The 23,515-nt window shown below is 45.7% G+C and overlaps 1 protein-coding gene across 2 annotated transcripts; it reads right to left on the reverse strand.

Annotated features, from left to right (window-relative positions):
• Positions 1–5,891: 5,891 nt before the first annotated feature.
• On the reverse strand, positions 5,892–20,748 carry UPK1B (uroplakin 1B). Of its 2 annotated transcripts, none has more exons than XM_006112242.4 (8): positions 20,614–20,748; positions 13,467–13,554; positions 12,627–12,827; positions 10,783–10,857; positions 9,046–9,168; positions 8,492–8,671; positions 7,074–7,157; positions 5,892–6,031 (listed from the first exon to the last, which is right to left on the reverse strand). In XM_006112242.4, the coding sequence occupies exons 2-8, from the start codon at positions 13,533–13,535 to the stop codon at positions 5,981–5,983; spliced, it is 783 nt and encodes a 260-aa protein (XP_006112304.1). In that variant the 5' UTR covers positions 13,536–13,554; positions 20,614–20,748; the 3' UTR covers positions 5,892–5,980. The 2 variants fall into 2 exon arrangements, with proteins under 2 accessions (XP_006112304.1, XP_014433270.1); XM_014577784.2 differs by having other exon boundaries at positions 13,467–13,555; positions 20,620–20,674.
• Between the last annotated feature and the right edge of the window lie 2,767 nt (positions 20,749–23,515).

Genomic DNA, 23,515 nt, shown 5'->3' on the forward strand with positions numbered 1-23,515 from the left:
CTCCCCGGTGGACCTCAATGAGATCCAGGATCTCTGCACCAGACCAGGAAGGGGCTCTCTTCTTCTGCCTCTGGAGCTGGCTGCCGGCTCCCTTGGAGCTGTGGAGGGCTCAGTAGGAGCATGAGAGCGCTCATGACAGCAGCAAAAGCAGTGAAGGCTGCTGCTGCATGGCACAGAGCCAGCAGGGCTTTCCTTGTGCCACAAGCCCCTTTGCCTGTGGCTGCAGCTTTAAGAGCTGATGGGGAACTATGGAGTTCTGATGAGTGTGGACAGAGTGGCCACCAGGGCACCTGTGAGAATCCCTGGAGGCCACTTATTTCAAAATAAGCACAGCTGTGCTGTCTACACCCACCCTATTTCAAAACAGGCGTTATTCCTCCTCAAATGAGAGTTACAGATTTTGTAATAAGAAGCCCGTTATTTTGAAATAAAGGCCTTGCTATTTCAAAATAATGTGAGTTATTTCAAAATAAACCTGCAGTGTAGACATGCCACTGGACTACTAACTTCTAAGGCAGCTTATAGCTCATCCCTTGGTTGTCCCCTAGGCTATGTCTACACTGGTGCGATCGAGTGCTAGAGCTATGCAAATGAGGCTAAGCGTGGAATATCGCCGGGCCTCGTTTGCATATCTAAGTCGCCATTTTTGCGGAAGAGGCTCGTGCGCCAGAAGGAGTTGTCTACACTGCCCCTTTTTGCGCAAGAAAAACCCTCTTGCGCAATGCGGTTACACTGATTATTTTCAGGAATAACGGCATTGCGCGAGAGGGTTTTTCTTGCGCAACAAGGGGCAGTGTGGACAGCTCCTTCTGGCACAAGAGCCTCTTCTGCAAAAATGGCGGCTCATTAGATATGCAAATGAGGCTCAGCAATATTCCACGCTTAGCCTCATTTGCATATCTCGGGTGCAAGATCGCACCAGTGTAGACATAGCCCTAGGCTGCGTCTAGACTGGCAAGTTTTTCCACAAAAGCAGCCATTTTTGCACAAAAACTTGCCAGCTGTCTACACTGGCCGCTTGATTTTGCACAAAAGCACTGACGTTCTACTGTCCGAAATCAGTGCTTCTTGTGCAAATGCTTTGACGTTCCCATTCGGGCAAAAGCCCTTTTCCAGAAATGTTTTTGCGCAAGAGGGCTAGTGTAGACAGCTAAAAACTGTTTTGTACAAAAAAGCCCTGATGGCGAAAATGGCGATCGGGGCTTGCGCAAAACCTCATCTAGATTGGCATGGGCACTTTTCTGCAAAAAGTGCTTTTGTGGAAAAGGGTCCGTGCCAATTTAGACACTCTTTTCCGCAAATGCTTTTAACGGGGAAAAAAAAGCTTTTAACGGAAAAACTTTTCCGTTAAAAGCATTTGCGGAAAATCATGCCAGTCTAGACGTAGCCCCTAGTGTTTACCTCACTTAGCTAACCTGTGAGAACTGCAGACTGCGTCTGCCATATCAAGAGCTCACCTCAGCTGGTAGTTAACAAAATCTCCTAGTAAAAAACTAGGACTCAGCACCTTTAATCAGCAAAGTCTCTTCCCTAACTGGAGGAGATGTAGCTTCCTGCTGGGGGAAGTTTGCTTTGGAGGCTGCCCACTTCCCTGAGAGACATACCATGCATTTCTGAACTTTTCTTAATCACTGCTGTGGGTGAGAGGAATTCCGTTACAAGCTGGCTGGCAAATGTCAGCTCACACTTTCACTTGACAGACCTGCTGTGGTGCAGGGTAGCTCAGGACCCTACCAGAATGCAAGGAGTGTGGGGGACAGGCTTTCTGTGCAAGTATAGGACATTAGGGGTGTGTCTATACAGCAGCGTTATTTAGGAATAACTGACATCTACATTGCAAGCCATTACTTTGAAATGAGCTGGATGACTTCTTACTCCAACTCCTGTTACCCTGATTTTACAAGGCGTAAGGGAAGTCGAAGGAAAGTGTTCTTCCTTTGACTTCCTGCTGTGTAGTCAGCACCAAAAGCCAAGTTTAAGCTATTTTGACTTCAGCTGCACAATTAACGTAGCTCAAATTGCATAGCTTAATTCGAGTTTTGCCCTGTGGTGAAGAGGTGCCCTAGGTGCACAGGCACAATGTGGTGGTTAGGCAGAAGGAACTAGTCACCACAGTGATATATGGTATCTGGTCATTTTAAACTATTGTGTCATGTTGTCCAACGTGTCAGAAGCTATTGACCTACACTATCTGGCAATAACAGGCAGAGGCTACGTCTAGACTGCTGCTTTTTAATCAGAAAAAGATACACAAACTGTGCTCCGCAATTTGTGTTCCTTTTTCCAATAGTTTTGTCAGAAGAGGCTTTTCTGAAATTTGGCCCGTCTACACTGGGCCAAATTTTGGAATAACCTCCTCTTTCAGAAGAGCCCTTCTTCCTCATGGCTTAAGGAAAACAGAGCTTCCGAAAGAGCGCATCTGCTCTTCCACAAAAAATGTCGGAAGAGCAGATGCGTTCCCTGCACGCAGTGGAATTTTTCCTGGGATACCTCCAGTATCCCAGAAAAACTCCGTAGTCTAGATATAGCCTGAGGAGGAGAGGGAATGAAGGCCTGGGTGCAAGCATCTGTGCAAGACGACAAGAGCATGCGTAAGAATGAAGGTACTTGTCTCAGTGAAAAAGCTGGAAAATGACAGGATGAGTGAGGGGACAGGTGCATCAGAATGAGAGAACAAATAAAACATACCAGACAGAGGAAGGCAGAATTAAACTGTAAATGTGATTGAGAGAAATGACAGGTTTTGCTAACATCAAAAATAAATAAGATTTTATAAAATAACTCACCCTCAGTGCAGGGTATATTTGGCTTTTGATGTTAAGTCTTGAGGGCACTCCACACAGTCACTACTTCTATTAGCTCCAGTTCCTGGAGCGATCTCTCTCGAGCTTTATAAGTGACACCACAAAAGGAGCTGGTCCACCTAGTCTGATCATAGCTGGACATGAAAGTTACAAATGCACATTTTTGTGTATGAATGGTTATGAAAATTTGTGTTTCAGAGCTCTTCATCTAGGGAGATTACATAGAGAGCTACAAAGCACGTGCAGGGAGAGGAAGATACACATCTGCGCTTTCAAGAATTTTAGTGTCCTCTTATCTCAGTTGTGCATTACTTATTCACATAGCCAAATTCCATGGCCATTTCAAAGATAAAAATGTAGACCTACACCCAGCTGTGGTTCAGAACATGAATAGGTAAATAGGGAAAACTAGGAGGGTCCTTAGACAGCTATTAAATTAACACATGAACCTGTTTGCTGCCATTCCTTCTCTCTTATGCTGCCTTGCCTCTCCTCTTAGCTTCCCCATCCACTATTGGAATCTAACAGCGCTAGTGGGGCTCTGCAGAGATTGGAATGAGGACCCTCAGAGTGGCGAAACCAGAAAGAGCTGCGCAGGATTCTTCAGAGCCTGCTTGACAGCATTCTACCGTGACTCCATTCTGCTCTTGTCCCCTCAGTGGAGATGCTCAAAAGTGCCCTTCCAGACAACAGCGCTGCCAACACTCATGGTCAGGGGGATTTTTCCCTGACCCAGGCACTATGGAGTTACCCCATTTGGAAAGAATGAAAGGAAGTTTCTGCTCCTCATGCTTGTAGAGAACATTGCTAATCATGGCTTTCAAGTAACCAGACCAGTCTCATTCTCCATTTACATATATATATATATATATATATATATAGCACCTGCTTTCTATTCTACTAGCCAAATTGGTTTCTGGGCATTTTATTCTGCCCTCGTAGTAGCCCCATCTCACCAATAGCTATTAAAGCAGCAGGTTCCAGGAGGACATTCAGCCCAGTACTCCAACCCTGTGGTTTTGAGGATTTCATTTTTGAAAGCCACTTCTTGAGAGAAGCCAGTGCAGAGGATGCTTCATCAGTTCCCTGGAAGACCCGGGCAGATCACCATTCCGGCACTGTGGGTCTGTAGCACTCCTAGGGGTAGCTTAAGACGAAGCAAGAGCACAAGATTTCATGCTGAAATGCGTCTATAGGGGTAGGGAAACAAGGGATTAATTCCAGAGGGTGGGGACTGGCTGTTCCACCAGAAGTGTGTTTGGAGAGTAAATTGCATGTATGTGCATGCTCACCATAAAAAGGATACTGTTTTCTATTATTCTATGCCCCAGGAGCTTTTTGCCTCTAAGGTTACAGAAGCTGCAACTCTGTTATTGCTACCCTGACTTATGAGCACTGGCTCCTATGTGTTTTAAAGCTACAAGTTTTGTTTTAGGTACTACAAAGAATCAACTCATCTGCTCAAGTCAATCCTGTGAGTGTATTTGGGACTAAAATGCTGCTTGTAGTGATGATTTAGAGGCCTTAATCTTGAAGGAGGCAGCTACCACACCACCATTGTAGTCTGCTCTCATTTTTGGGGGAAGGGGGAGGGTGAGGCGGGGGGGAGGGGGAAGAATCCATCTCTTCCCCCACCCCTCCCAACCCTCACAGATACCAGCATGTATCAGTGACTCCTATCCCACAGTCCTTTGTGATTAGATTGGCAAGCCTGTTCAGCTCCAGATATTTCCACAACTCAGTATTCTAGAGATGCACAGACTGTGGCAACTCAGTACCTGTGGTAGATTTGAAGTCACCAAGTTTATGGAACCCAGATTTGCACTGCTTGACATTCAGGGGGGCTGAAGGCAGTTGGTGCATCTTCCATTCACTCAAGATCCTTGATGGTAAGAATTTTTAACTCAGCTTTTTTATTAAAGATTTGCAGAATATACAGAAACATTGTAACAATCAGGGCAACGGATAGGTTCTTAGGAGCTGCTCACCTACACTTACAGAAATTTCAGATAAAACATTCTGTACAAGGAGCATGTGTCACAATGCATGTAACTTGTAAAACATTCATTAGGAGTTACACGAGATCAGAATGGACCAGTTTAAGCAGACAGTTACTACTGACCTAAATGGGATTTTTAAACTGGTTCTGATAGGACAGAACTGGAGTTCAGGGAGGTGGTAGAAGAACAAGGAGTAGTAGTTGATCGAATAGGGTAACAAGGGGACTCAATCATATGCATTGAATTAGACAGGGGTGGAAAGTGGGGTAAGCTAATGGGGATGAGAAAGGAGGAATATTTTGTCCTATTAACACATCTGAGTAGAAGATTGCCTTTTTTCCATATCTCCAAGGAGCCATGGAAACTTGAGTCTCAGCATCTGGAGGCAAAGCATTGTATGCATTGGCATCATTTCAGAGAGATACATATACTATAGCTTATCAGTGATAAAACACAGAGGTAGGCTTGAACATAGGAAGCATGTTATGATATAGTGAACTGGCCTTTGATTTGTGTTGACTCGTAACCTGCTTTTATCTTTTAAGACTGAAAAGTTAGGTATGACAGAAGGTAGAAAACTGTCTGCCTCCTTAGAAGACATATCTTTAAGAGAAGCCAGAACTAAAAACAAATTGTAAATAAATGTGGCAATTCTCGCAGCTGCATGTCTAAATTTCCTCTTCCTCACAGGGAAAAATGCCAGCAGCAGCTCTTCAGTGCTGTGACAGCATCTCACATACACTAAATACAAAAAGCCTTGTGCATCAGGTTTGTTCTGAGATCATTTTCATTAGCCCTAGTTTAAATACATTGTTTTCTGGAGCAAGTACATTTATGAGCCATTTCCTTTTTCAATGCCATCTCCAGAATGATCAGAGCATCTCTCGTACTCAAGTAGTCTTCAGAACAGTGAAGTATTGGGGTCAGTTAAATAGGCATAAAAAAAAAAAAAAAGTCAGCAGAACTCCAGCCAGGCTATGGGAGAATGACATTCTTTTCTGGAGGGGTCAGCTCAGTATACTAGTCTGTCCGGTTTTCAGAGTAACTGAATGGGACCGTAACGAGGGAACTGGAAGAGCCTCAAGTCCTCCATAGCACAAGAGGAATAGTACAGATGGATGAATGCTGTTTCATGCACCAAGATTTCAGAGGGGTTGGTGGGAAGCCACTGGATCTTCAGTATTCAATTCTGCTCCAGTAGAACATGGTGCAGATAAGAACCCAGAACTATTAAAAGAGATTAAAAAAAAAAAGCTGTTAGTGAAGAAAGAGGATTTAAAAAACAACAAGACAGTCCCATAGTCAGACATTTCAGCAGGTCAAGTCAGGGATTTCCATCAAGGAATCCATTCCCAGTAGGCATAGGAGATTGCATACAGGAACCAACTGTTCAATACAAGAGTTGTGCTGCAGCAGGGCAAGCTATTTGTAGCCAACAATTCACAAAAGGGACTAAACTCAGATTGTTTATTTGCCATTAGGCTGTGGAACAGAATGCATCAAGTGAAGTGCTTATGAAGAGCTTTCAGTCTAGCAGGGACCCTCCAACTTTTCTCCGTGACTATTTCCTAGGTGAACAGTTGCTCATCATGAGTAGCAAATACTCAAAGTCACGGTGTATTTTCCACTCTGCTCTCATGACTCAAGTCCAAAGAACTTCGGAGTGGCCCCAGGAACCCTTCCAGTCAGAGTCTGTTAGCAAAAGTAATTGAGCAAGACTGGAGCTGCCCAAATGTTTGTGAAAAGCAAATAAAAGTGGAATGGTGAATATCCTAAACATCTGTTTGCATTAAGAACAACAAACTTTTTGGCAACATTTACCACCTCTGTCTAGGCGAAGGGCAGGAGTTTATATTTATTGGCACACTTAACTAGGTTGACTTTGTGGGCAATGGGATCAATCCACAGACAGAATTTTGGTTTACAGCGTGAAAAGAAAGCAAGTTAATTCTTCAGTAGATATTCTATTTAGATCAGCAGCAACAGGGTGCCCTCTCTCAGCATGAGATCAGATTAGTACTGGTGATCTTCAGAACACAGCCTTAGCTCTGTTCCATTTAGTAAAGCATCATAACCTGAAGAGAGTCCTTCACGACAGCCCACGTCCCTTATCCTGCCCACCCCTTCTTCGAACTGTGTTCCCATCTCAGAATGGCCCTACTGTTGTATGTGGAGCAACTAGTTCTGTAAGGATCAGTCCTTTCACCAGTGCCAATCCCCCCCGCACATGGAGTACAGAGGGAAGCAAAAGCAGGAATTAAGTACTCACAGTCCAGCAGAGAATGGCAAAGCCAAACCAGGCAACACCCCAAGCATGTCTGTTCATTGGACCAGAGATAATGTCATAGCAACCCTGTGGGAACAGAGCCAATAAGAAGCAAGTCAAGACCAGAGTTTGAGTTTTACCAACTGTGTCACAAGCTCAGATCTTTCGGAGAGCAATTTGAGAAGGGGGTGGGTCTCATTCTTCAGGAATCAAACACACTGAACTAGTTAGCTTGCATAACAAGTAGTAAGCTAGAACATACTTTGGTTGCACTGTTACAATCACTGTCCAAATGTACAAGTTGGCATCCCTCTATCTTCTAACACTGACTGTAAACTATGGCTCTGTCAACTCCCAGCTAGAAGAGGAAGAAATAGATCCCGAACATGTCTTTGTATTCCCTCTAGACCTCAAGCATTTGAGAAGGCTCTGTCAAGCCACTGTATCGACAATTATGCCTTTCACCTGGAATCACCAGGAGATCAAGGCTTTTCTGTTTTGCCGGTGGGATTATAGCTGGAGACAACAGTCCTTTGCTAAGTTGCCAGAAGCAATGGTCACCTGAACCACCCCCCAACCTCCACCTCCAAATACACGTGTTAGCTGCTGTCAGTCTGACCCTGTGAACAAGCTACTCCACTGAATATAGTCTGCTATTCTGGCTTCCTCCTATCCCCAAAACCCAAGCAAGGTACAGTTTGCCATGAACTGCATCACGGCGAGTTACTAGCACATGAGAAAGGTGCCAAAAGTCCCTTTTAAGCTACTGAAATCCTTGAAAGCTTCCCAAAAGGTACCCAGTCAGCATGGCTTTGACCCTTTCCACCTCTAGAACTGGGCCCATTGGGTACAGGAAGATAGTTTAAGTCACAATTTACATATCAGTCAAATGCCTGGTGCTCAGCCAACACTAGCAACTATGAAAAGCTTGGTCATGAAGCCAGCCACCCTCACAATGCAATTCCTTTTTGGTCTATTGTCCTGGGCTGGCGTTGTGTACCAGTTCCATGGGGACAGCATCCCTCTGTCTCCAAGGTCCCAAACAGCAGGAATGCTCCTGCGCTATTCTGTCCCGGACCAGTGATGTAGATGGAAAACTACAGACATTTCTCCTTCTCAGAAAGCCTTTGGGAGCCAGCAGACAATCCCAGTCTCCTTATAGGCTTCCAATCTCCATTGTGCTCCAGCTGGTATTCTCTCCCTCCTCCCCCAAAAAAATCAATCCCCATGAAGCAACCCAGTGCTTAACTTGTGTGCCAACACTGAGCCCCGGTACCTCTAGGCTCAGCAGTTCATAGCCCTGGTTCCTCTGGGCTTGCTGCATCAGTTATGCATGTAAAACCATTGCTTTAGCCCCAGCAAATTAAGCACAGAGGTAATCCCACTTACACATGACAGAGAAAGTGGAGAGAGATTCTTACCTTGTTATTATAGTAGCCTGCAACACCCAATTTGCAGCCATCCAAATTGATTGGAATGCCTTGAACATCCATGACGCAGCACTGGCGTGGCCAAGGGAACTCTGAATCACTGTTCCCTTTCCGGAAGACAGACATGTAGTTCTGCCAGTCAGATGGGCCATTCACCCCACAGCACTGATTCTGGATTGGGGTGGGGTAGGGTGGGGAGGGAAGAGAGAGGAGTATTGATCCACCTGCACCACAGGGCTACAAGCATTATGCAGAAATTGACACCCAATCTTGAAGTCTTTTCCCTCCTCATACTTCTCCCCCGCTTGGCACAGGGATGCGCTTGCATTATACTAGATACCAACAGGGGAAAAAACAACATGTTGACCCTGAAGTGTCATTCCATGCCCCCGCAGGATTGGGGGCTGGAGGTGAGGCAAGGGCTGCTCTGAAGATTCCAAGCCGGATTCTAGCCAGCTTTTATCACTGGAAGATTCAGGGGTGGGAAATGTTGCAGAGCTGTATAATGTTTAGATCCAGTCTTTGGTTATAGGAGCACTGGTCACCTGTAGCATGAGGCGGTCCCATGTCCTGGTGACGCCTTCACTCATCCACTTATCATCGTTGCTAGCTGGCTCTGGGTTCTGATACTTCTCCAGCATTTGCCTCAGGAAGAGGTTGGGTGTAAACTACAGGACAAAGGAGATCGAGAGAGCACCCATGATGTTAGTAGAGAGTCATAGATTCCAAGGCTATGATCACTGAGATCATCTAGTCTGACCTCTTGTGTAACACAGGCCACAGAACTGCCCTAAAATAACCCCTACAGCAGATCTGTTAGGAAAACACATCCTGTATGGATTTAGAAGTAGTCATTAGTGATGGAGAACCCACCACATCTCCATGCTAAATTGTTCCAAACATATACCTCATTTCCAGTCTGAAGTGGTCTAGCTACCTGTCTCTGCTAGACTGAAGTGCCTGTTAAATATTGTATAGATACTCATAGAATGTAACGAAGTCACCCTTCAAATCTTCTCTTTGTTAAGCTAAGTAGACTGAACTTGAATATCTCACTATAAATGCAGGTTTCCTAATCCTTTGATCATTCTCCTGGCTCTTCTCTGAGTTCTCCAATTTATCAAGACCCTTCTTGAATTGTGGGCATCAGAACTGCACACAGTTTCAGTGGTCACACTAGTGCCAAATAGAGGGGAAAATAACCTATTCCTACTGGTCATTCCCCTGTTTATGCATCCAAGGATCATGTTAGCCTGTTTAGCCACAAAGTCATCCTTGGAGCTCATGTCCAGCTAATTTTCACCATTACCTACTCCTTGGGTTAGAGTTCTTCATCCTATAAGTGTGGCACATATTCTTTGTTCCTAGATACAGTTAGTCATTTTAAAATGCATATTGATTGTTTATGCCCAGTTTATCAGGTTATTAGAGGCGTTCTGAATGGAGTATGTTTTCTGTTTGAATGCTAGTAGAGACCCAGCAAACACAGCTTTGGGCAAACACGTTAGGAAGTCCGGCATCTCAGGTTGGAAAAGAGAGGAGTTAGAGAACAGGACTCTGGGAGCATCAGAAAACCCATAGATTTCAGAGTCCGACAGCTGAACATGTACTTGGAACTGTTTACCTAGGAGAAGGCAAGGAAAGAAGCTATTTGTTACTGTTTGGAGCAGAGTTTCCTGTAAGCTGTATACTTGGGTGGCTACCCGGGAGAGATTTAGTAAAATGCCTATAGCCATCAGCATGTGTTTCTAATAGCGATGCACATCCACACATTGTTTGGTGTGCATAAGAAATTTTATTCCTCACAAAGATGGAAAAAGTTAGAGGGGAACATTGGTCTGGAGGGTTGTTTGGAGCAAACCACTGCACAGACAGCTTTTTCCAACAGCTCTATGCACCTACATGAGTCTCTTCCCTAGACCAGAAATGCTTCAATAGCAAGAGCAGACATTTTCCATCATTAACACCGACAATATTGTCACTCTGTACCTGAGAAAAATGTCAAGGCCCAGTAGCCTCAGTTAATGAGCCGATTCAGCTTGCATAAGAAATTCTTCTTTCCTTGGCCCTAAGTTATGGAATTACCTATGCCTTTAGGACAATTGATCCTCCGTTCAGTGGTTCAGCAGTATCCATAGCTGTCCATTCTCTAGCCAGCCTTCTCCAGGTTTCCGCTCTGCCCTGGCTGCATTGTGTATATGTCCACAAAATGGCAAAGCTCTATATTCAAACACCCCACCTCCACCTTACTGAGAGAACATGGAGCAGAAACCACTACTCACAAAATCTCGATGAGTTGCTGCTGTGATGCAAGAGGCCACTTCAAATCCATAGGTGATCAACATTAGAATGATGTACTGGGGGAAGGAATCAGAACAGAACGTACCGTTAGCTCTCAGACCCAGGTCTATTCTCACAACGCGCTGCCTCAGAGTGTGGTGCTACAAAAGATCCAAGGTATTTTGGAGCCGGATTCCTTCCCAACCCAACCCTGTGAGTCCTAACCTCCACATGTATCTGAACAACCATGTGACTCAGAATTAAGTTCCTCCCCACTCCAACTTGGGAGTCCACTCATTCAAATTCTACCCTGTCATTAACAGATAGATTCCTTAATCTGGATTGAAGAGAAGCCCTATCATTACTTACTGATTACCTTATTCCCTGAACCATAAGGGTTCAGAGTCTCATTTTATTTATATTTTGCCTAACAGAACTCAGACCGCTGTCCATCATCAATATGGGGGTCTTGTTCTTCTTAGGAAGCAGCTACATGCTTTGTCCCAGTGATATCTTGAGTGCAGGCTTGAGGTGCATTATGGGGCACAGAAAGTTAGTTGTGTTCTCAGTCTTAAAATTTGTTTCACGGGATTTCTGGATTACTCTGTGTGGAAGGCACAGACCAGACTTCACTCTGCCTCTTATCTGCTTCTCAAGGAGCTCTGCTGAAGCTGCACAATGGTCAGTTGATGACACATCTGAGCACCATTTTAGCATTGTCTGCAGCTTGTCCAACAACTCTAAGACACCTCCCAGTCAGATAGAGATTATGTAAGGCCAAGTTTCCTCACAGCAATGATTCAGCCACATTTTAGAGGGGTCAATATTTTATACAACCCAGCAGCAAACAACGAGAGGACAAGCTTGAGTGGCCAATAGGAATTTACATTGTATGACTACATCAAATAAGGTATTTGTACCATGCCTGTAACCATACACTGCCATATTAAGGCATCCCAAAAAAATGATACGAGATTATATTGTCAAAAACCCCAGCCAACTTTTATACAGCTACAGCCCTTGCATTACAGGCCAGACGATAAGCACCGTAGCCCACTATGAGACCACCATTTTGATTCCTAGTCCCTCAGCCTCTCTCTCTCAAACCAACCCAGCTAATGGGGGATGGGAAGTGGGTTGTGATATGAACCCCCTCCTGGGCCCAGATCAGTAAATAAGGAGACTCTTGCCGTCCCTATTGGTAGACAGTTTTATTGAAGGAAAGTAAAGTTGAAGTAGCAAGTGCCAACTTGTTCTGGAGGGGACAAGATTCAGTCCTCCATAGGCCCTGACTCCATGGGTGCTGTGAGGCTGGAGCATCTATGGAAAAAACTTAGCACTGAGCACCCACTGGCACCAAGTTCCTCCCTCTGCCCTCCCAACACCTTTCACACACCAGCAGCCCCACCCTTGCCAACTCCTCCCCAGCACTTCAGAGTGCTTTGACTAGTTTATTTGCCACATTCACGCTCAGGGGGTGGGAAGAGGAAGGAGTGGGGACAGGTTGCACTCAGTGGAGGCAGCAGGAAGGAGGTGGGAGAGGGCCTGGAGCAGAGGTGGGATGGGCAGGAGAAATCTCATCTTTTTAGAGGATGCTTAAGTTGGTGTCTATGGTTACCACAGAAATAATCTCCCATGCTCATGTCCCTCTTCTGGCTACAGATTCCCTCTCTTCCTGAGTGTCAAGGAGAAAAGGGGAGGCCTTCATGCCATTTAAGGCCTGGACCATTATAGCCCAAATCTGGATGTTATCTGTGTGTGCAACTGATGGTGAGCACAGGGAGCAGAGTACTGCGATGACATGATCTACATCAGTTAATCTGTGGACGAATCTCACTCCACTTACCGCCAACAGCATCGTCCTGTTTGACTTAATGACGCCAACAATGCCCAGGACAGAGAGGTTAAAGAGAGCAAAGCCGACAAAGATTCCAATCCAGGCTGCACCATAGATGTCATCATTGTTAGTGGCTTCCAGCAGAGGGTACAGGGTCTGCTGATCTGACACGAAGAAGATGCACTCGGCCGTCAGCGCAATGCCACACATCTGAGAATCACAAGTCAGACTCACATCAGAGCAACCCAAAACAGCACCACAGCTACATCTAAGGAGAGCTTCTATTCGTCACATTCCTCCAGCTGCCCAACACACAAGGCATGAACTTCCCAGAAAGACCACTCCCTCCCCACAGGCCTACAATCCATAACGTTCTGTCCTCTCCAAGGAACTGGGAGCATAAAACCCACTGAGCATGGACGCCCCTCCCCCCAGGCCAGCATAGCACTTACCTGGCTGGTCTTAAAACAAGATTTGGAGCATTCCTTTAAGAATGGCATTAACATAACCCTTCCTGTTGCTGTGGGAAGGAGCTTAGCTGGAAGGAGGGCTGTTCTTGCCAGAACCTTATTCAAGGCACAACAGCTTGTTCTTCTAGATATGCTGCTGCTGTCCCTACTTCCCACCATGTCATGTGTCCTCACCCATCTGTCCCTTACTGAATTCATTTGCTTACACAAGTTAGCAGGGACCTTGACCTCTCACCTAGCACTGTATTTATTTTATCTTACCATGTCAGTGGCCTCATGACTGGGATAGCCTTTCATAAGAGTACATCTGAGAGGGAGCGAAGAGTCCCCGAAGCAGCCAGCCTTCCATCCCTGCCCCTCACGGCCTCAGATCACTTACCCCAATAATCACATTGCCAAGAATTAGTAGGGCTTGGAAAAAGCGCACTCCGTTGTCCCCTTTCGCCATCTTCAGCTCCTCATGCAACCTGGGGGGGGTGGAGTGGGAGAAGAGTGTTCAGGCCACATGAGTCCTACCGGTTTCATCTAGAAATGGATGTGATTCTTGAAGAAAGCCAAACAGAACTCCACGTGCCCCCACATACACCCTTTTCCCTTTGAAAGCATGCAGAAAATTCAGTGCTGGTGGACAGTTATCCGATTAATAACCCGAGTTCCCCTAGTCTTCCAAGTGGCAGGGAGATCAGCGATATTTGTATGGGCTGCTGGAGGTGTTTGGGCCTTGCCCTCATGAGGCTTTTTAGCTACCAGCCAAGCAGCACCACAGTGGGAGCTTCTAGCATGTACACTGTTTAAACTGAAGCAGCTATACCTTGGCTACAGTTCCTATGTATGCTGAGAAAGGCAAGGCACAGACATAGCTGTGAAAGACAAGACCTAGACAGAGAAAGAACTGAATGGATGTACCCTACACATTTCTTTACTGAAGGCATCTGCTCCATCTTCTCTGCCACTCACTGCACTACATGAACCACAATTTTATGGTGGCCACTTCTGCTCGGTCATAAACACCGACCATAGTAATTGTCCCTATAAAGCTTCATGTTCAGTCAGAGGACTGTGTCCCATTTGCCTAGCAGTAAATGACAGCAGTCTAGTCTAGGGCTTTGGTCTATAGCTAGCACATACATTCTAGTGACTTTTCTTCCCAACTCATACCTAGCAGGGAGACCACAGGTTCCTTCTCCAACTGTGTACCTCAGGCTATGAGTTTGGTCTCTGAAGCAGTCACTTCTTCCTTTGCATTCCACCAGAGAAAACTGGCAGCAAATCTGACTCCGTGTCTTTCTTGTGAGACACACCCAGGTACCCTAAAGCACTCACTCCAGGGGGAGCATGAAGAAGGAAGTTGATCCACTAGCAGATAGAACATGGGATACTAGCGAAGTAGCATTCCAGCTACATTCTTGACAACTCTGCCGTACATTCTAGTCCCACACTCCACATGGAATTCAGTCTCCTCCAGTGAGCTGCATGGAAACATCTATAGGATCAAGAGCCCAGGAAAAAGGCAAGTCCAGATTCTTGAGCTAATGGGAAGGTGGTGGAAACCCCTTCAAGTGTGTGTGTGGGGGGGGGGGGAGAGGGGGCTGAGTGGAAAAGGAAAAAAAAAAGACCTCATGATTGTGAGGAGCTGCACGTGACTCAAGCTGTCAACAGAAGCCTAAATTAGGCCTAATCTGTAGCAGTTTCTATATCAAGGGGACATGGGGAAGATTAAGAGCTGATAAGGGAACCCAAGCTCCCTAGACCAGTGTTTCTCAACCTTTTCTTATCAAGTAACGCCTTTTCAAAAAAAAAAAATCTAAGTAACCCCTTTAAAAAAAAAAAAGTACCCCCAGTACCTACAGTTTTCAGATATATTTTTACTACCATCGCAACACATTTGTTTAAACAACTGAATCATAGCCGGGCGGGCCAAATTTTGTGTGTAAAAAGTACAAAAATAAAGCGCTGCAAAACTTAAACAAATTCAGTTTTCTCCAAATTTCAGTTGTGCTGACATACCCCCCCCCCAGATGTCTCTCAAATACCCCTGAGGGTACATGTACCACTGGTTGAGAAACACTACCCTTGAGAATAGATGGAATTACAGAAGAGAGGCATCTAAGAAAGGATCCTCAAAAGCAACAGGGCAGACAAGAGAACTAGCCAACGGGAAATGCTGAGGAGAGGGGTTGTGGCTGAAACCTTACCCCAGTGGTCCTCAACGCGGTGCCCATGGGCGCCATGGAACCCGCTGGGGCATTTATGTGCACCTGTTGAATCATCTGGGCTGGCCCCGCCCCCGGCACGCAGCACATGTGCGGTGCCGGCCCCAGGCTCAGGGCACATGAGTGGCCCCGCCCCCAGGCACCGGGCATCCCCAAAAGGTTGGGGACCACTGCTTTACCCCTTCAGGGAGTGAGGCAGTGAGCTTGGGGCTGGAGGAAGCACCTCTTGACTAAGGATTCCCAGATGTGGAGTCAGGTGCCTAAGCTGCTCTTTGAAAGAAACCGGACAGGGCAGAGGAAGTTTGTGGTAGCTGCCCTCTTAAAAGCTTTAGTGCAGTGTTAGAGCATTCACCCAGGATGTAGGAAACATACATGTGTAAGCCCGCTCCCCTCCCATTCAAACTGGTGTCTCCCACCTCTCCGGGGAAGAGCTCTAAGCAGCGAGCTCTGCTATAGTCACCTGTCCGGGCTCCCTCGGTATCTCCTGTTGAAGCGGTTCCACTGGGTGAGACAGAAGAAGTGGGCAAGAGAGGGAGTCGGAATAACGCAACAGGGCACTTGCCCTCAGAAGCAGGAAACCTAGGCGCAATTCCCTGCTCCACATTAGTGTGGGAGGGGAGTGCTCTAACCACTGGGTTATCAGTTATCAGAGACGCCACCTCCCCTCCACCAGCCATGGTGAGAGTTTAAGGGTGCTCTGAGCACACCCACTGGATCAGGCCTGCAGAGGAATGCCCCTAATCAAACATCCTGCTGTGGCTTAGATTTGAGAGGCACCGCGATCGAGGTGTCTGCATGCAGATTCTCTAGCAGAGACACTTAAAACTGTGAACATTGAGGCACATGGGTTCCCAAAGCCCCAATGCGATTAGGCAGCAGCTGAGCAAGGAGACTGAAGATTTCAGTAAGGTGGGTTTTAAAAGCACAAGTCCTCTTGTGGAACCAGCCCCAGGTTATTGCAGACCAGTTATTTAAGGAATCTTGCTTTGGATGTGACCTCCCAGACACACCCTCACCCGCTCTGAGCTAAATTCCTTCTGCAAACTTTAGATATGCTGCATGTTGTCAGAACCTCCTCTATTGGCCAGCTTCCACCTTCCCTAAGCTTGCTACTATTGTGCGCACAAATGCCCTAGAGAAAAAAGGTCCAGGCCTTCCAAAGAAAGGAAGGGTCTGCTTTCAAAATGCCTGCGTTTGGTAGGAGGGACTAGGCAGATGGATACATCCATCTAATACATCACCACCCATGGGCCAGCAGCCAAGTGATATACTCCAAGGTGCATGGCAGAGCAGCCAGCCCTTTACTAGGGGACATGAAATTAAGAGGAGGGTAAAAGAGGAAGGGAGGGAACCTTAACAAGGTGACATAACAGTAACATGTGGCAACATTATGGAGCACATACAGCACCAATAAGAGTCAAAACATCCTTGAGTTATATGCCCAGTTCCACCACCATCTCCTGGAATGACCAAGAGCATTACTGCCTCAGTTTCTCCCAGGCTACAGATGGGAAATAGTACTCCCTGCCTTTGAAGAATGCGTAGGAGAGACTGAAAACTAAGCCAGTGCCAGAGCAATGGCTGACTCCCCTTGGCAAGGAGAGCAACTTGCCTCCCAAACAGATGAGCTATGAATGCCCTGGGTCTTTACATGTCCCAAATCAGCCCATTGCAAACACCTCAGAGCGGGGATAGATTGTGAGCGAGAGCAACAAGCACAGCACTTGCAATAATAATGCACCTGCAGAAGCACGAGAAGAAAACCTGCACACTTGCATCTGTTGAATTGCACACAAGTGGAGGGAAGACCTCAAGTCTACCTGGAGGGACTTCTCCACCCAGAGACGGGTGCCAGCAACTCCTGTGTGTGATCTTTTCTCAAGGGTGCCCAGAGGAGGTGTTAGGTCTTTCATACAAGGGGAGTTGGACTGGTGGTCACTTTAGTTGTTGTACTGCTTTCCAATCCAACCCAGGACAGGGAAAAATGTGGTTCATATAAGACCAGCTACCAGAGTGCTCCCCAAGTGCTTCATATAGTAGGTCTGTATGAAACAGAAGGTGAGCCAGGGGATGGGTTTCCACCCCCTCAGGGGAAATCTAAACCTTCATCTTGAATGGAATCACGATTGTCAGTTAAGTCAAATGATAAATGCCTGCTAGATTTCAGGATAACATTAAGGGTGTTACAGGTCTAGATACCACTGTTAAGTACAGCGACCAATGGAAATCATGCAGGGAATACCCATGGAAACCCTTTGCTGTTTCCCTCCCACTAGGTTTTCCCTCAGCAGTTCCACCATCCACCCTTTCCCACCTCCTGCCCCAGTTCTGACGGGGAGAGAGGACCAGGGTCATGCTCAAGCTTGCCTAAGGGTGTTGTGGAATGTTCATCATTGGAAATTTGTTAAGAGCTGGTTAGACAAACACCTGTCAAAGATGGTCTAGATGGTGCTTGGTCATGCCATGAGGGCAGGGGACTGGACTTGATGACCTCTCGAGGTCCCTTCCAATTTTAGGGTGCTAGGATTGTGTGTGGGACTTGAGAAATTAGTCAGACTTCAGGAGCTGCAGCATCACTGCTCTTCAGCAATCTATGGGCAGGTCTGTGCTTTCTGTGCCCCATCAGCTGCACCAGGAACAGGCTTGGCCTATACTTGTTGTCTTGTGTGTTAGAGCTGTCAGGCCAGTGAGGAAAGTGGAAAATGCAAACTAAGCCCATTTGGTAGGCACCCAAAACACAAGGCACATTTTTAGAGCCAAGCAGCCTCATCTCATGCAGCAGCAGCTCCAGCAAGTCCAGCTCAAGGTAGTTTTTAGGTCTTCATTAAACAGAATGCCCACGTTGGACACAGACAACCTGAGGTTTCCCCATTGCTGTGCACGCCGAGAGTCTAGGATTTCCCCTGAGGGAGAGGAAACCCAGCCCTCGGCTTTCCTTCTGTTTCGTACAGACCTAACGTATAAAGCTGATTTGCTCCTCTCCGATTTGTGGGTCAGCAGTTCTCCACCCCCACACCAGGGACTGGCTGAGCACCAATGTTAACAGAGATAGAAAAAAGAGGGTGTCTAGCCTGGCCTTCTGCAAGAGAGAGGTTTTTCATCTTGCAGCAAGCACTGCCACTCGAGTGTGGGGGCAGGAGAGAGGTGCATAGATTTTCTCTCCTCCACTCTGTGGTAACCCACATGCCTTCTGGGTGTGGTGTGCTGCCCCATCTAGTGGCACTGAGATCACTTACTGAGGGAATAATGAGTCTGTCCTAAAGCTTTAGCTAACTTCCTTCTGGTTGTTGGCTCGTGCAGTGTAGACGCTCCTGCCCTAAGTTTCAGAAGTTCCAGGTTTGATTCTGCTGGCAAATGCCTGGAGTCTGTCAGGATTATACCTATGCTCCCACTTAGCCAATCAACATTAGTGCTCCGCACAGAGATGCCACTAGGCTAACCTACTCCCAGATTTATCTCCTCCCAGTTTTATGGAGCTGTTTGTGCACCACATTTTGAAATGCATGCAGTAAGAGGCTAGAGACAACAGATCCAGTCGTCTTATTGAACAGGCTCACATAGGGTTTGCCCATCATTCAATCCAAGGTGTTTCCAAATGCGTCAGCTGTTGCATTCAGAGTCATTCGTGCACAACTGAACAAACCAAATCTTGCAGCAACAGAAAGGTTAGGTTCATCCACCCAGCACTAACTTGCCTTTAACCAGATACATCTGAAAAGTTCAAGGACCACACCTTCTATTTCTCTAACTAACAAAGCCCAGATTACTGAACATTTCCCTTCCAGCCTTAGAAAAAAAAATGTTTTCACTCATGCAGGAATAATAAACGACATCAGCCAAATATCAAGGTGTGTCTCAAAGATTTCTCACATGGAAGGAGACAGGAGTGTTTGGTTGGGGTAAGTCCCTTAACCGTGGAGGGTTTACTGCATTCTGCCTTCCTCACACATTCAAAATAAGACTTTCATTCTTGAATGCAGTGGTGTTGTAGCTGTGTGAGGCCAAGGATATTAGAGACCAGGTGGGTGAGGAAGTCTCTTTTATTAGACCAATTTTTGGTTTGTGAGAGATATATACTTACACAGAGCTCTTCTTCAGAGCAAGAAAAGCTCTCTGTAAGGTCAAGGCTGGTCTCTCTCACCAACAGCAGTTGATCTAATAAAAGATATTACCCCACCTACCTGGTCTCTCTACAATCTCATTCTGATCAGCTGCTAAAGAGAAATTGAGGACTGACAGTAGAGGAGACAGATTTGCATTAGACAAAATGACATTTTCTAATTTAGTAGAAAATTCAAGCCTCGAGGAACTTGATAACATTGTATCTTTAGCTTCAGGGGCTAGCTGAGTCAGTCTGTACAGGATAAACTTTAAAAAACAACAAATAGTCTGGTATCACTTTAAAGACTAACAAAACATGTAAATGGTATCATGCGCTTTCGCAGGCACAACCCACTTCTTCAGATGACCAGATGATCTTTAGTTAGCTTCAAAAAAATTAAGACAAGGGGAGACTATATGAACTTATGGTCATTTTAGACACCATATCGAATTCTTTAAGCATTGTGGATGAAAGACTACATAGGAGCAAAGCATTTCACAAGTGTTCATTTGCAGCTCTGCTTTCTTTGCCCTTCAACAAGCTCCTCTGGTAACTTCACCCACCACTGAAATGCTGCCATCTCGGAAATGGAACAGCTTGTTTAACAGCACTCAAACACCCCAGGTTTAAGAAAAAAGACTACAATACCCAGCCAGTTATTTCAGACCACAGGAATAAAATAGACCCCCCAAAACAAGTGCCTTACTAATTAAGTCTTTTTTAGAGAGAAATTGTTATCTATGAAAGGATGCTTATGAGAACCCTAGAGTGCCTGTTCAATTATCAGGTATAATAACCTAAGAAATAGGGAACAGTTGTTTTCTTCCCTCCCTTACTAGCTTTATTGAACCAAACCAGAAAAGGACACCCCCTTCCTTCTTTCAGAAGAGAAGTAAGTATAGAGATCACACTTTATCTGTAACCTTTATTCCTGCACTCAGAGATATATTGGCAATATGTAACAACTTTTTTCTAAATGTTCATGTCTCTAAGAAGTAAAATAAAGGAACAGTACAGAACAGGCAGCCTGCAGGCAGAAAAGAAAGATACTTAATAAGCTCTTATAGTTAATCCCATCAAATTACTAAACACCCACTCACTTATATTGCAGATACTAAAATAAGCCATTAACTACAAAAGCCTCCTTATTTTTCATGTAACACAGCAGTAGCTTGACTATCCAGAGAAAAGGAATACAGCAATTTACTCACCTGCTGTGCTGTGCTGTGCTGCTATCCTACAGAAACTCAACCACACCTGTAAAGCTAAGCAAGCCCCCCTGCAGCTCTGCCTGTCTTTAAAGGTCCCCGAGTGCTTAGGAAAAGTGGTTTTGATTGGTGGGGTGTGCAACATATGAGAGGAACCTGTTTCTAGCCAAACCTGTTCCTGGGTTGGGATGGGAGCAGAAGGTGCCTCTTTGATTGTACTGGAATGTGGTTGTACTGAAAATACACACACCAAAATGTATTATTATAATCTATTGGGATGGACAAGTGACTCACTCCTAGGAGATCTCTGAACTTTAAAAAGGATAGGTGAATCAGAAGTACATACGTGTGTGTATTACTGCTGGATGGACTGTTATTTTAATGACTCCATTTTGGTATCCCCAAAGAGAATACTCTGAGTGGAAAAGTCAGAAAGGGTTTTTAAGAAATGCCTTCATTGTCCTGAAAAAGGGGGCTGAGGGGCAAAAGTGAAAACCCACCAAATTGGGTTTGCACTCTGATCTGTGTCTGCATGTTTCATAAAGAAGGCATGAAAGATAGGTGCATTTGGGTGGAGTTATTAGGTTTCTTTACCTTCAGTGGGTTTTCTAAATGAGAAATTCAGGTTTTACCCACCCTAGAAGACTATGAATGACCAGAGAATGAGTAGGATTATGACATCACACTTGGGCTTAATTTTGCACAGGAGGAGTATAAAGTACCCACAGTTAAATGTGTGTGGAAGTCTTTGTAGCATTACTGATTAGGGAGTGAAAGCTTGTTCACTGAAGAAAAGCGGGCAGGGGAACACTCGAGACAAAGGATATCTTTAAGATTCATCAGCCCCTGCTTCCATCCCACTCAGTGAAGGGCTATGAAAACTCATGATCTCCATTTCTGGGATCCCCAGGTAAAGTTGACTATACTTCTTCATAATTGAGGTTAAAAAACAAACAGAGGGAAAAAACTTGGGGATGGGGTCCCAGTCTTTCAGGAGCTCTGTATACATCAAAAAGTGCATACATGGGCACCAGTTCAATTACCAAAAGAAAAAAAATCCCCAGTAACCCACCTGTAAAGTGCCTTAAGGAGTGAGAATTCTGAAAGTTCTTAACATTGTGGGGGCCTCCCCTCCAGGCATGTCCCTAGGATTACTACACAACCAAAAAAAAAAAAAAGCCCCACTCCTAGAGAATGTAGGGCAGGTTTTTCACAGAACCCCATGTATACTGGACTTGGGTAGTTTAACCTCTGTGGATACCCACTTACTGCTGCCAGGAAAACCACATTATGTTGTCATAAGGACAAGTGAAGAAGGAACTAGCTGTTCTATATAATCACTGTTCTTGTGACACATGGGGTAGATAGACACACCTGCTTGCCTGTGTCCCATTGCTTGTCTTATTAGGGCAGTGAACCTGTGAGGTGGGAGTGTTTGCTTGGGATAACAGTCCCCTAGAGGAATGAGGCAAAGGCTGCACTTCATCAAAGAAAGTGTCCCTGATTAAAGAGCACTTTCAGTGGCAGTGAGGTTTATGCTGTTATGCCTAACACTTCAGAACAAAATATAAAACATTTTCCAGAGGTGAAAATACATGGGTGAGCTCTGGTGCGCAGCTCTGGCAAGAGCTGGCTGAGCTATGGCAAAAGCCAGCAGGGAGCTGTTTAAAGAGCTGTGAGGGACCCGGTTTGTAATAAGACAGTGCCTGTAAGAAATGTTAAGTTACTTTCACTGCTGGCATTTACACTCCCTAGAAGCACAGGTTGCAAGCCCCGCTGGGCTGATGCAACCCTCTCATTCTTCTGCAGTACTGGAGAGAAAAAGACTGGCTTTCAATGTATTGGTCTGCTCTGCTCTACTGGACATAAAGGATCCCTGCATTACTGGCATGGATTGTGGCTTCACAGAGCCCCCTGCCAGCTATAGCTACAGCAGCAGCTAAATGATCTTTTGGCTGCAATGATGATACTGTTTGCTACAGCCCAAAGGAGAATGAAAGGCAAATAGAAGCTCCATCTCTTTCAAGAATGAGGCAAGGTGTGCAGAAAGTCTGGTTTGGGAGAGGAGGTGAGGAAAGCGCCTGCCTAGGAAGCAAGGAGAAGGGGTCAGCAGCATTGTGAAGAGCTGGGGCCAGTCAGTCACAAGCCTGAAGAGAAGTTTTCCAGAAAGTGCTGTCGAGTGTCTGTTGCTTGACCTAATCCCCAGTCGAGTGCTTGTGGACAGGCCTTGCCGTTCGCCCTATCTTGAGTTGGAAGTGGGGGGAGAGATGGAATGCGAGTCGTTGCTGTCACTGCTGTTTGTCTAGTGACAGCTTTCTGTCCAACTGGCTTAGCAGGCTCTCAAGGAGATGGTGGGATCAGATCAAGAAAGAATTTTGGTGTCTGAAGGAGGAGCAACACGCTGCTCTTTTGAAAGCAAAGCTCAGTTTGTGTCCTCACACATACACAGGCCTGGACACACAGGGTGTGAGTTTGTTGTGCCAGCAAGGTAGCAATGGCTCTTCAGCTCAAGCTGCAGCTGCTTGTGTTTTTTAACATGGGAGATTCCGAATTCAATCCCTGCCGTGCTGGCCAGAAAGGCAGCAGCCAAACATGCGATGCACACACTGGTGTATTCAGACACACACAAACATATTGACCTTGAAACAGAGCAATCTGCAACTGGCTGAGCCCCAGATGTCTCACTGTCCCAGCTCAGTCCCTTGGGGCCACTTTGCAGTGTAGCCAATTATTTTAAATTATTGTTCATTTATTGGATGGCGAATTAACACGCTATGTCATATGCAATCACTCTATGCTCACTAGATTGAAATGATGGATGTATAAGACTGATCAATAGTTAGAAGGGATAATGATCTGTTAGGTATGTAAATAAGCTGGGCTGAAACACAAGGACTACAGGCTG

The sequence above is a fragment of the Pelodiscus sinensis genome, chromosome 1 (genome assembly GCF_049634645.1).
Source record: "Pelodiscus sinensis isolate JC-2024 chromosome 1, ASM4963464v1, whole genome shotgun sequence".
Taxonomy (NCBI): Eukaryota; Metazoa; Chordata; order Testudines; family Trionychidae; genus Pelodiscus; species Pelodiscus sinensis.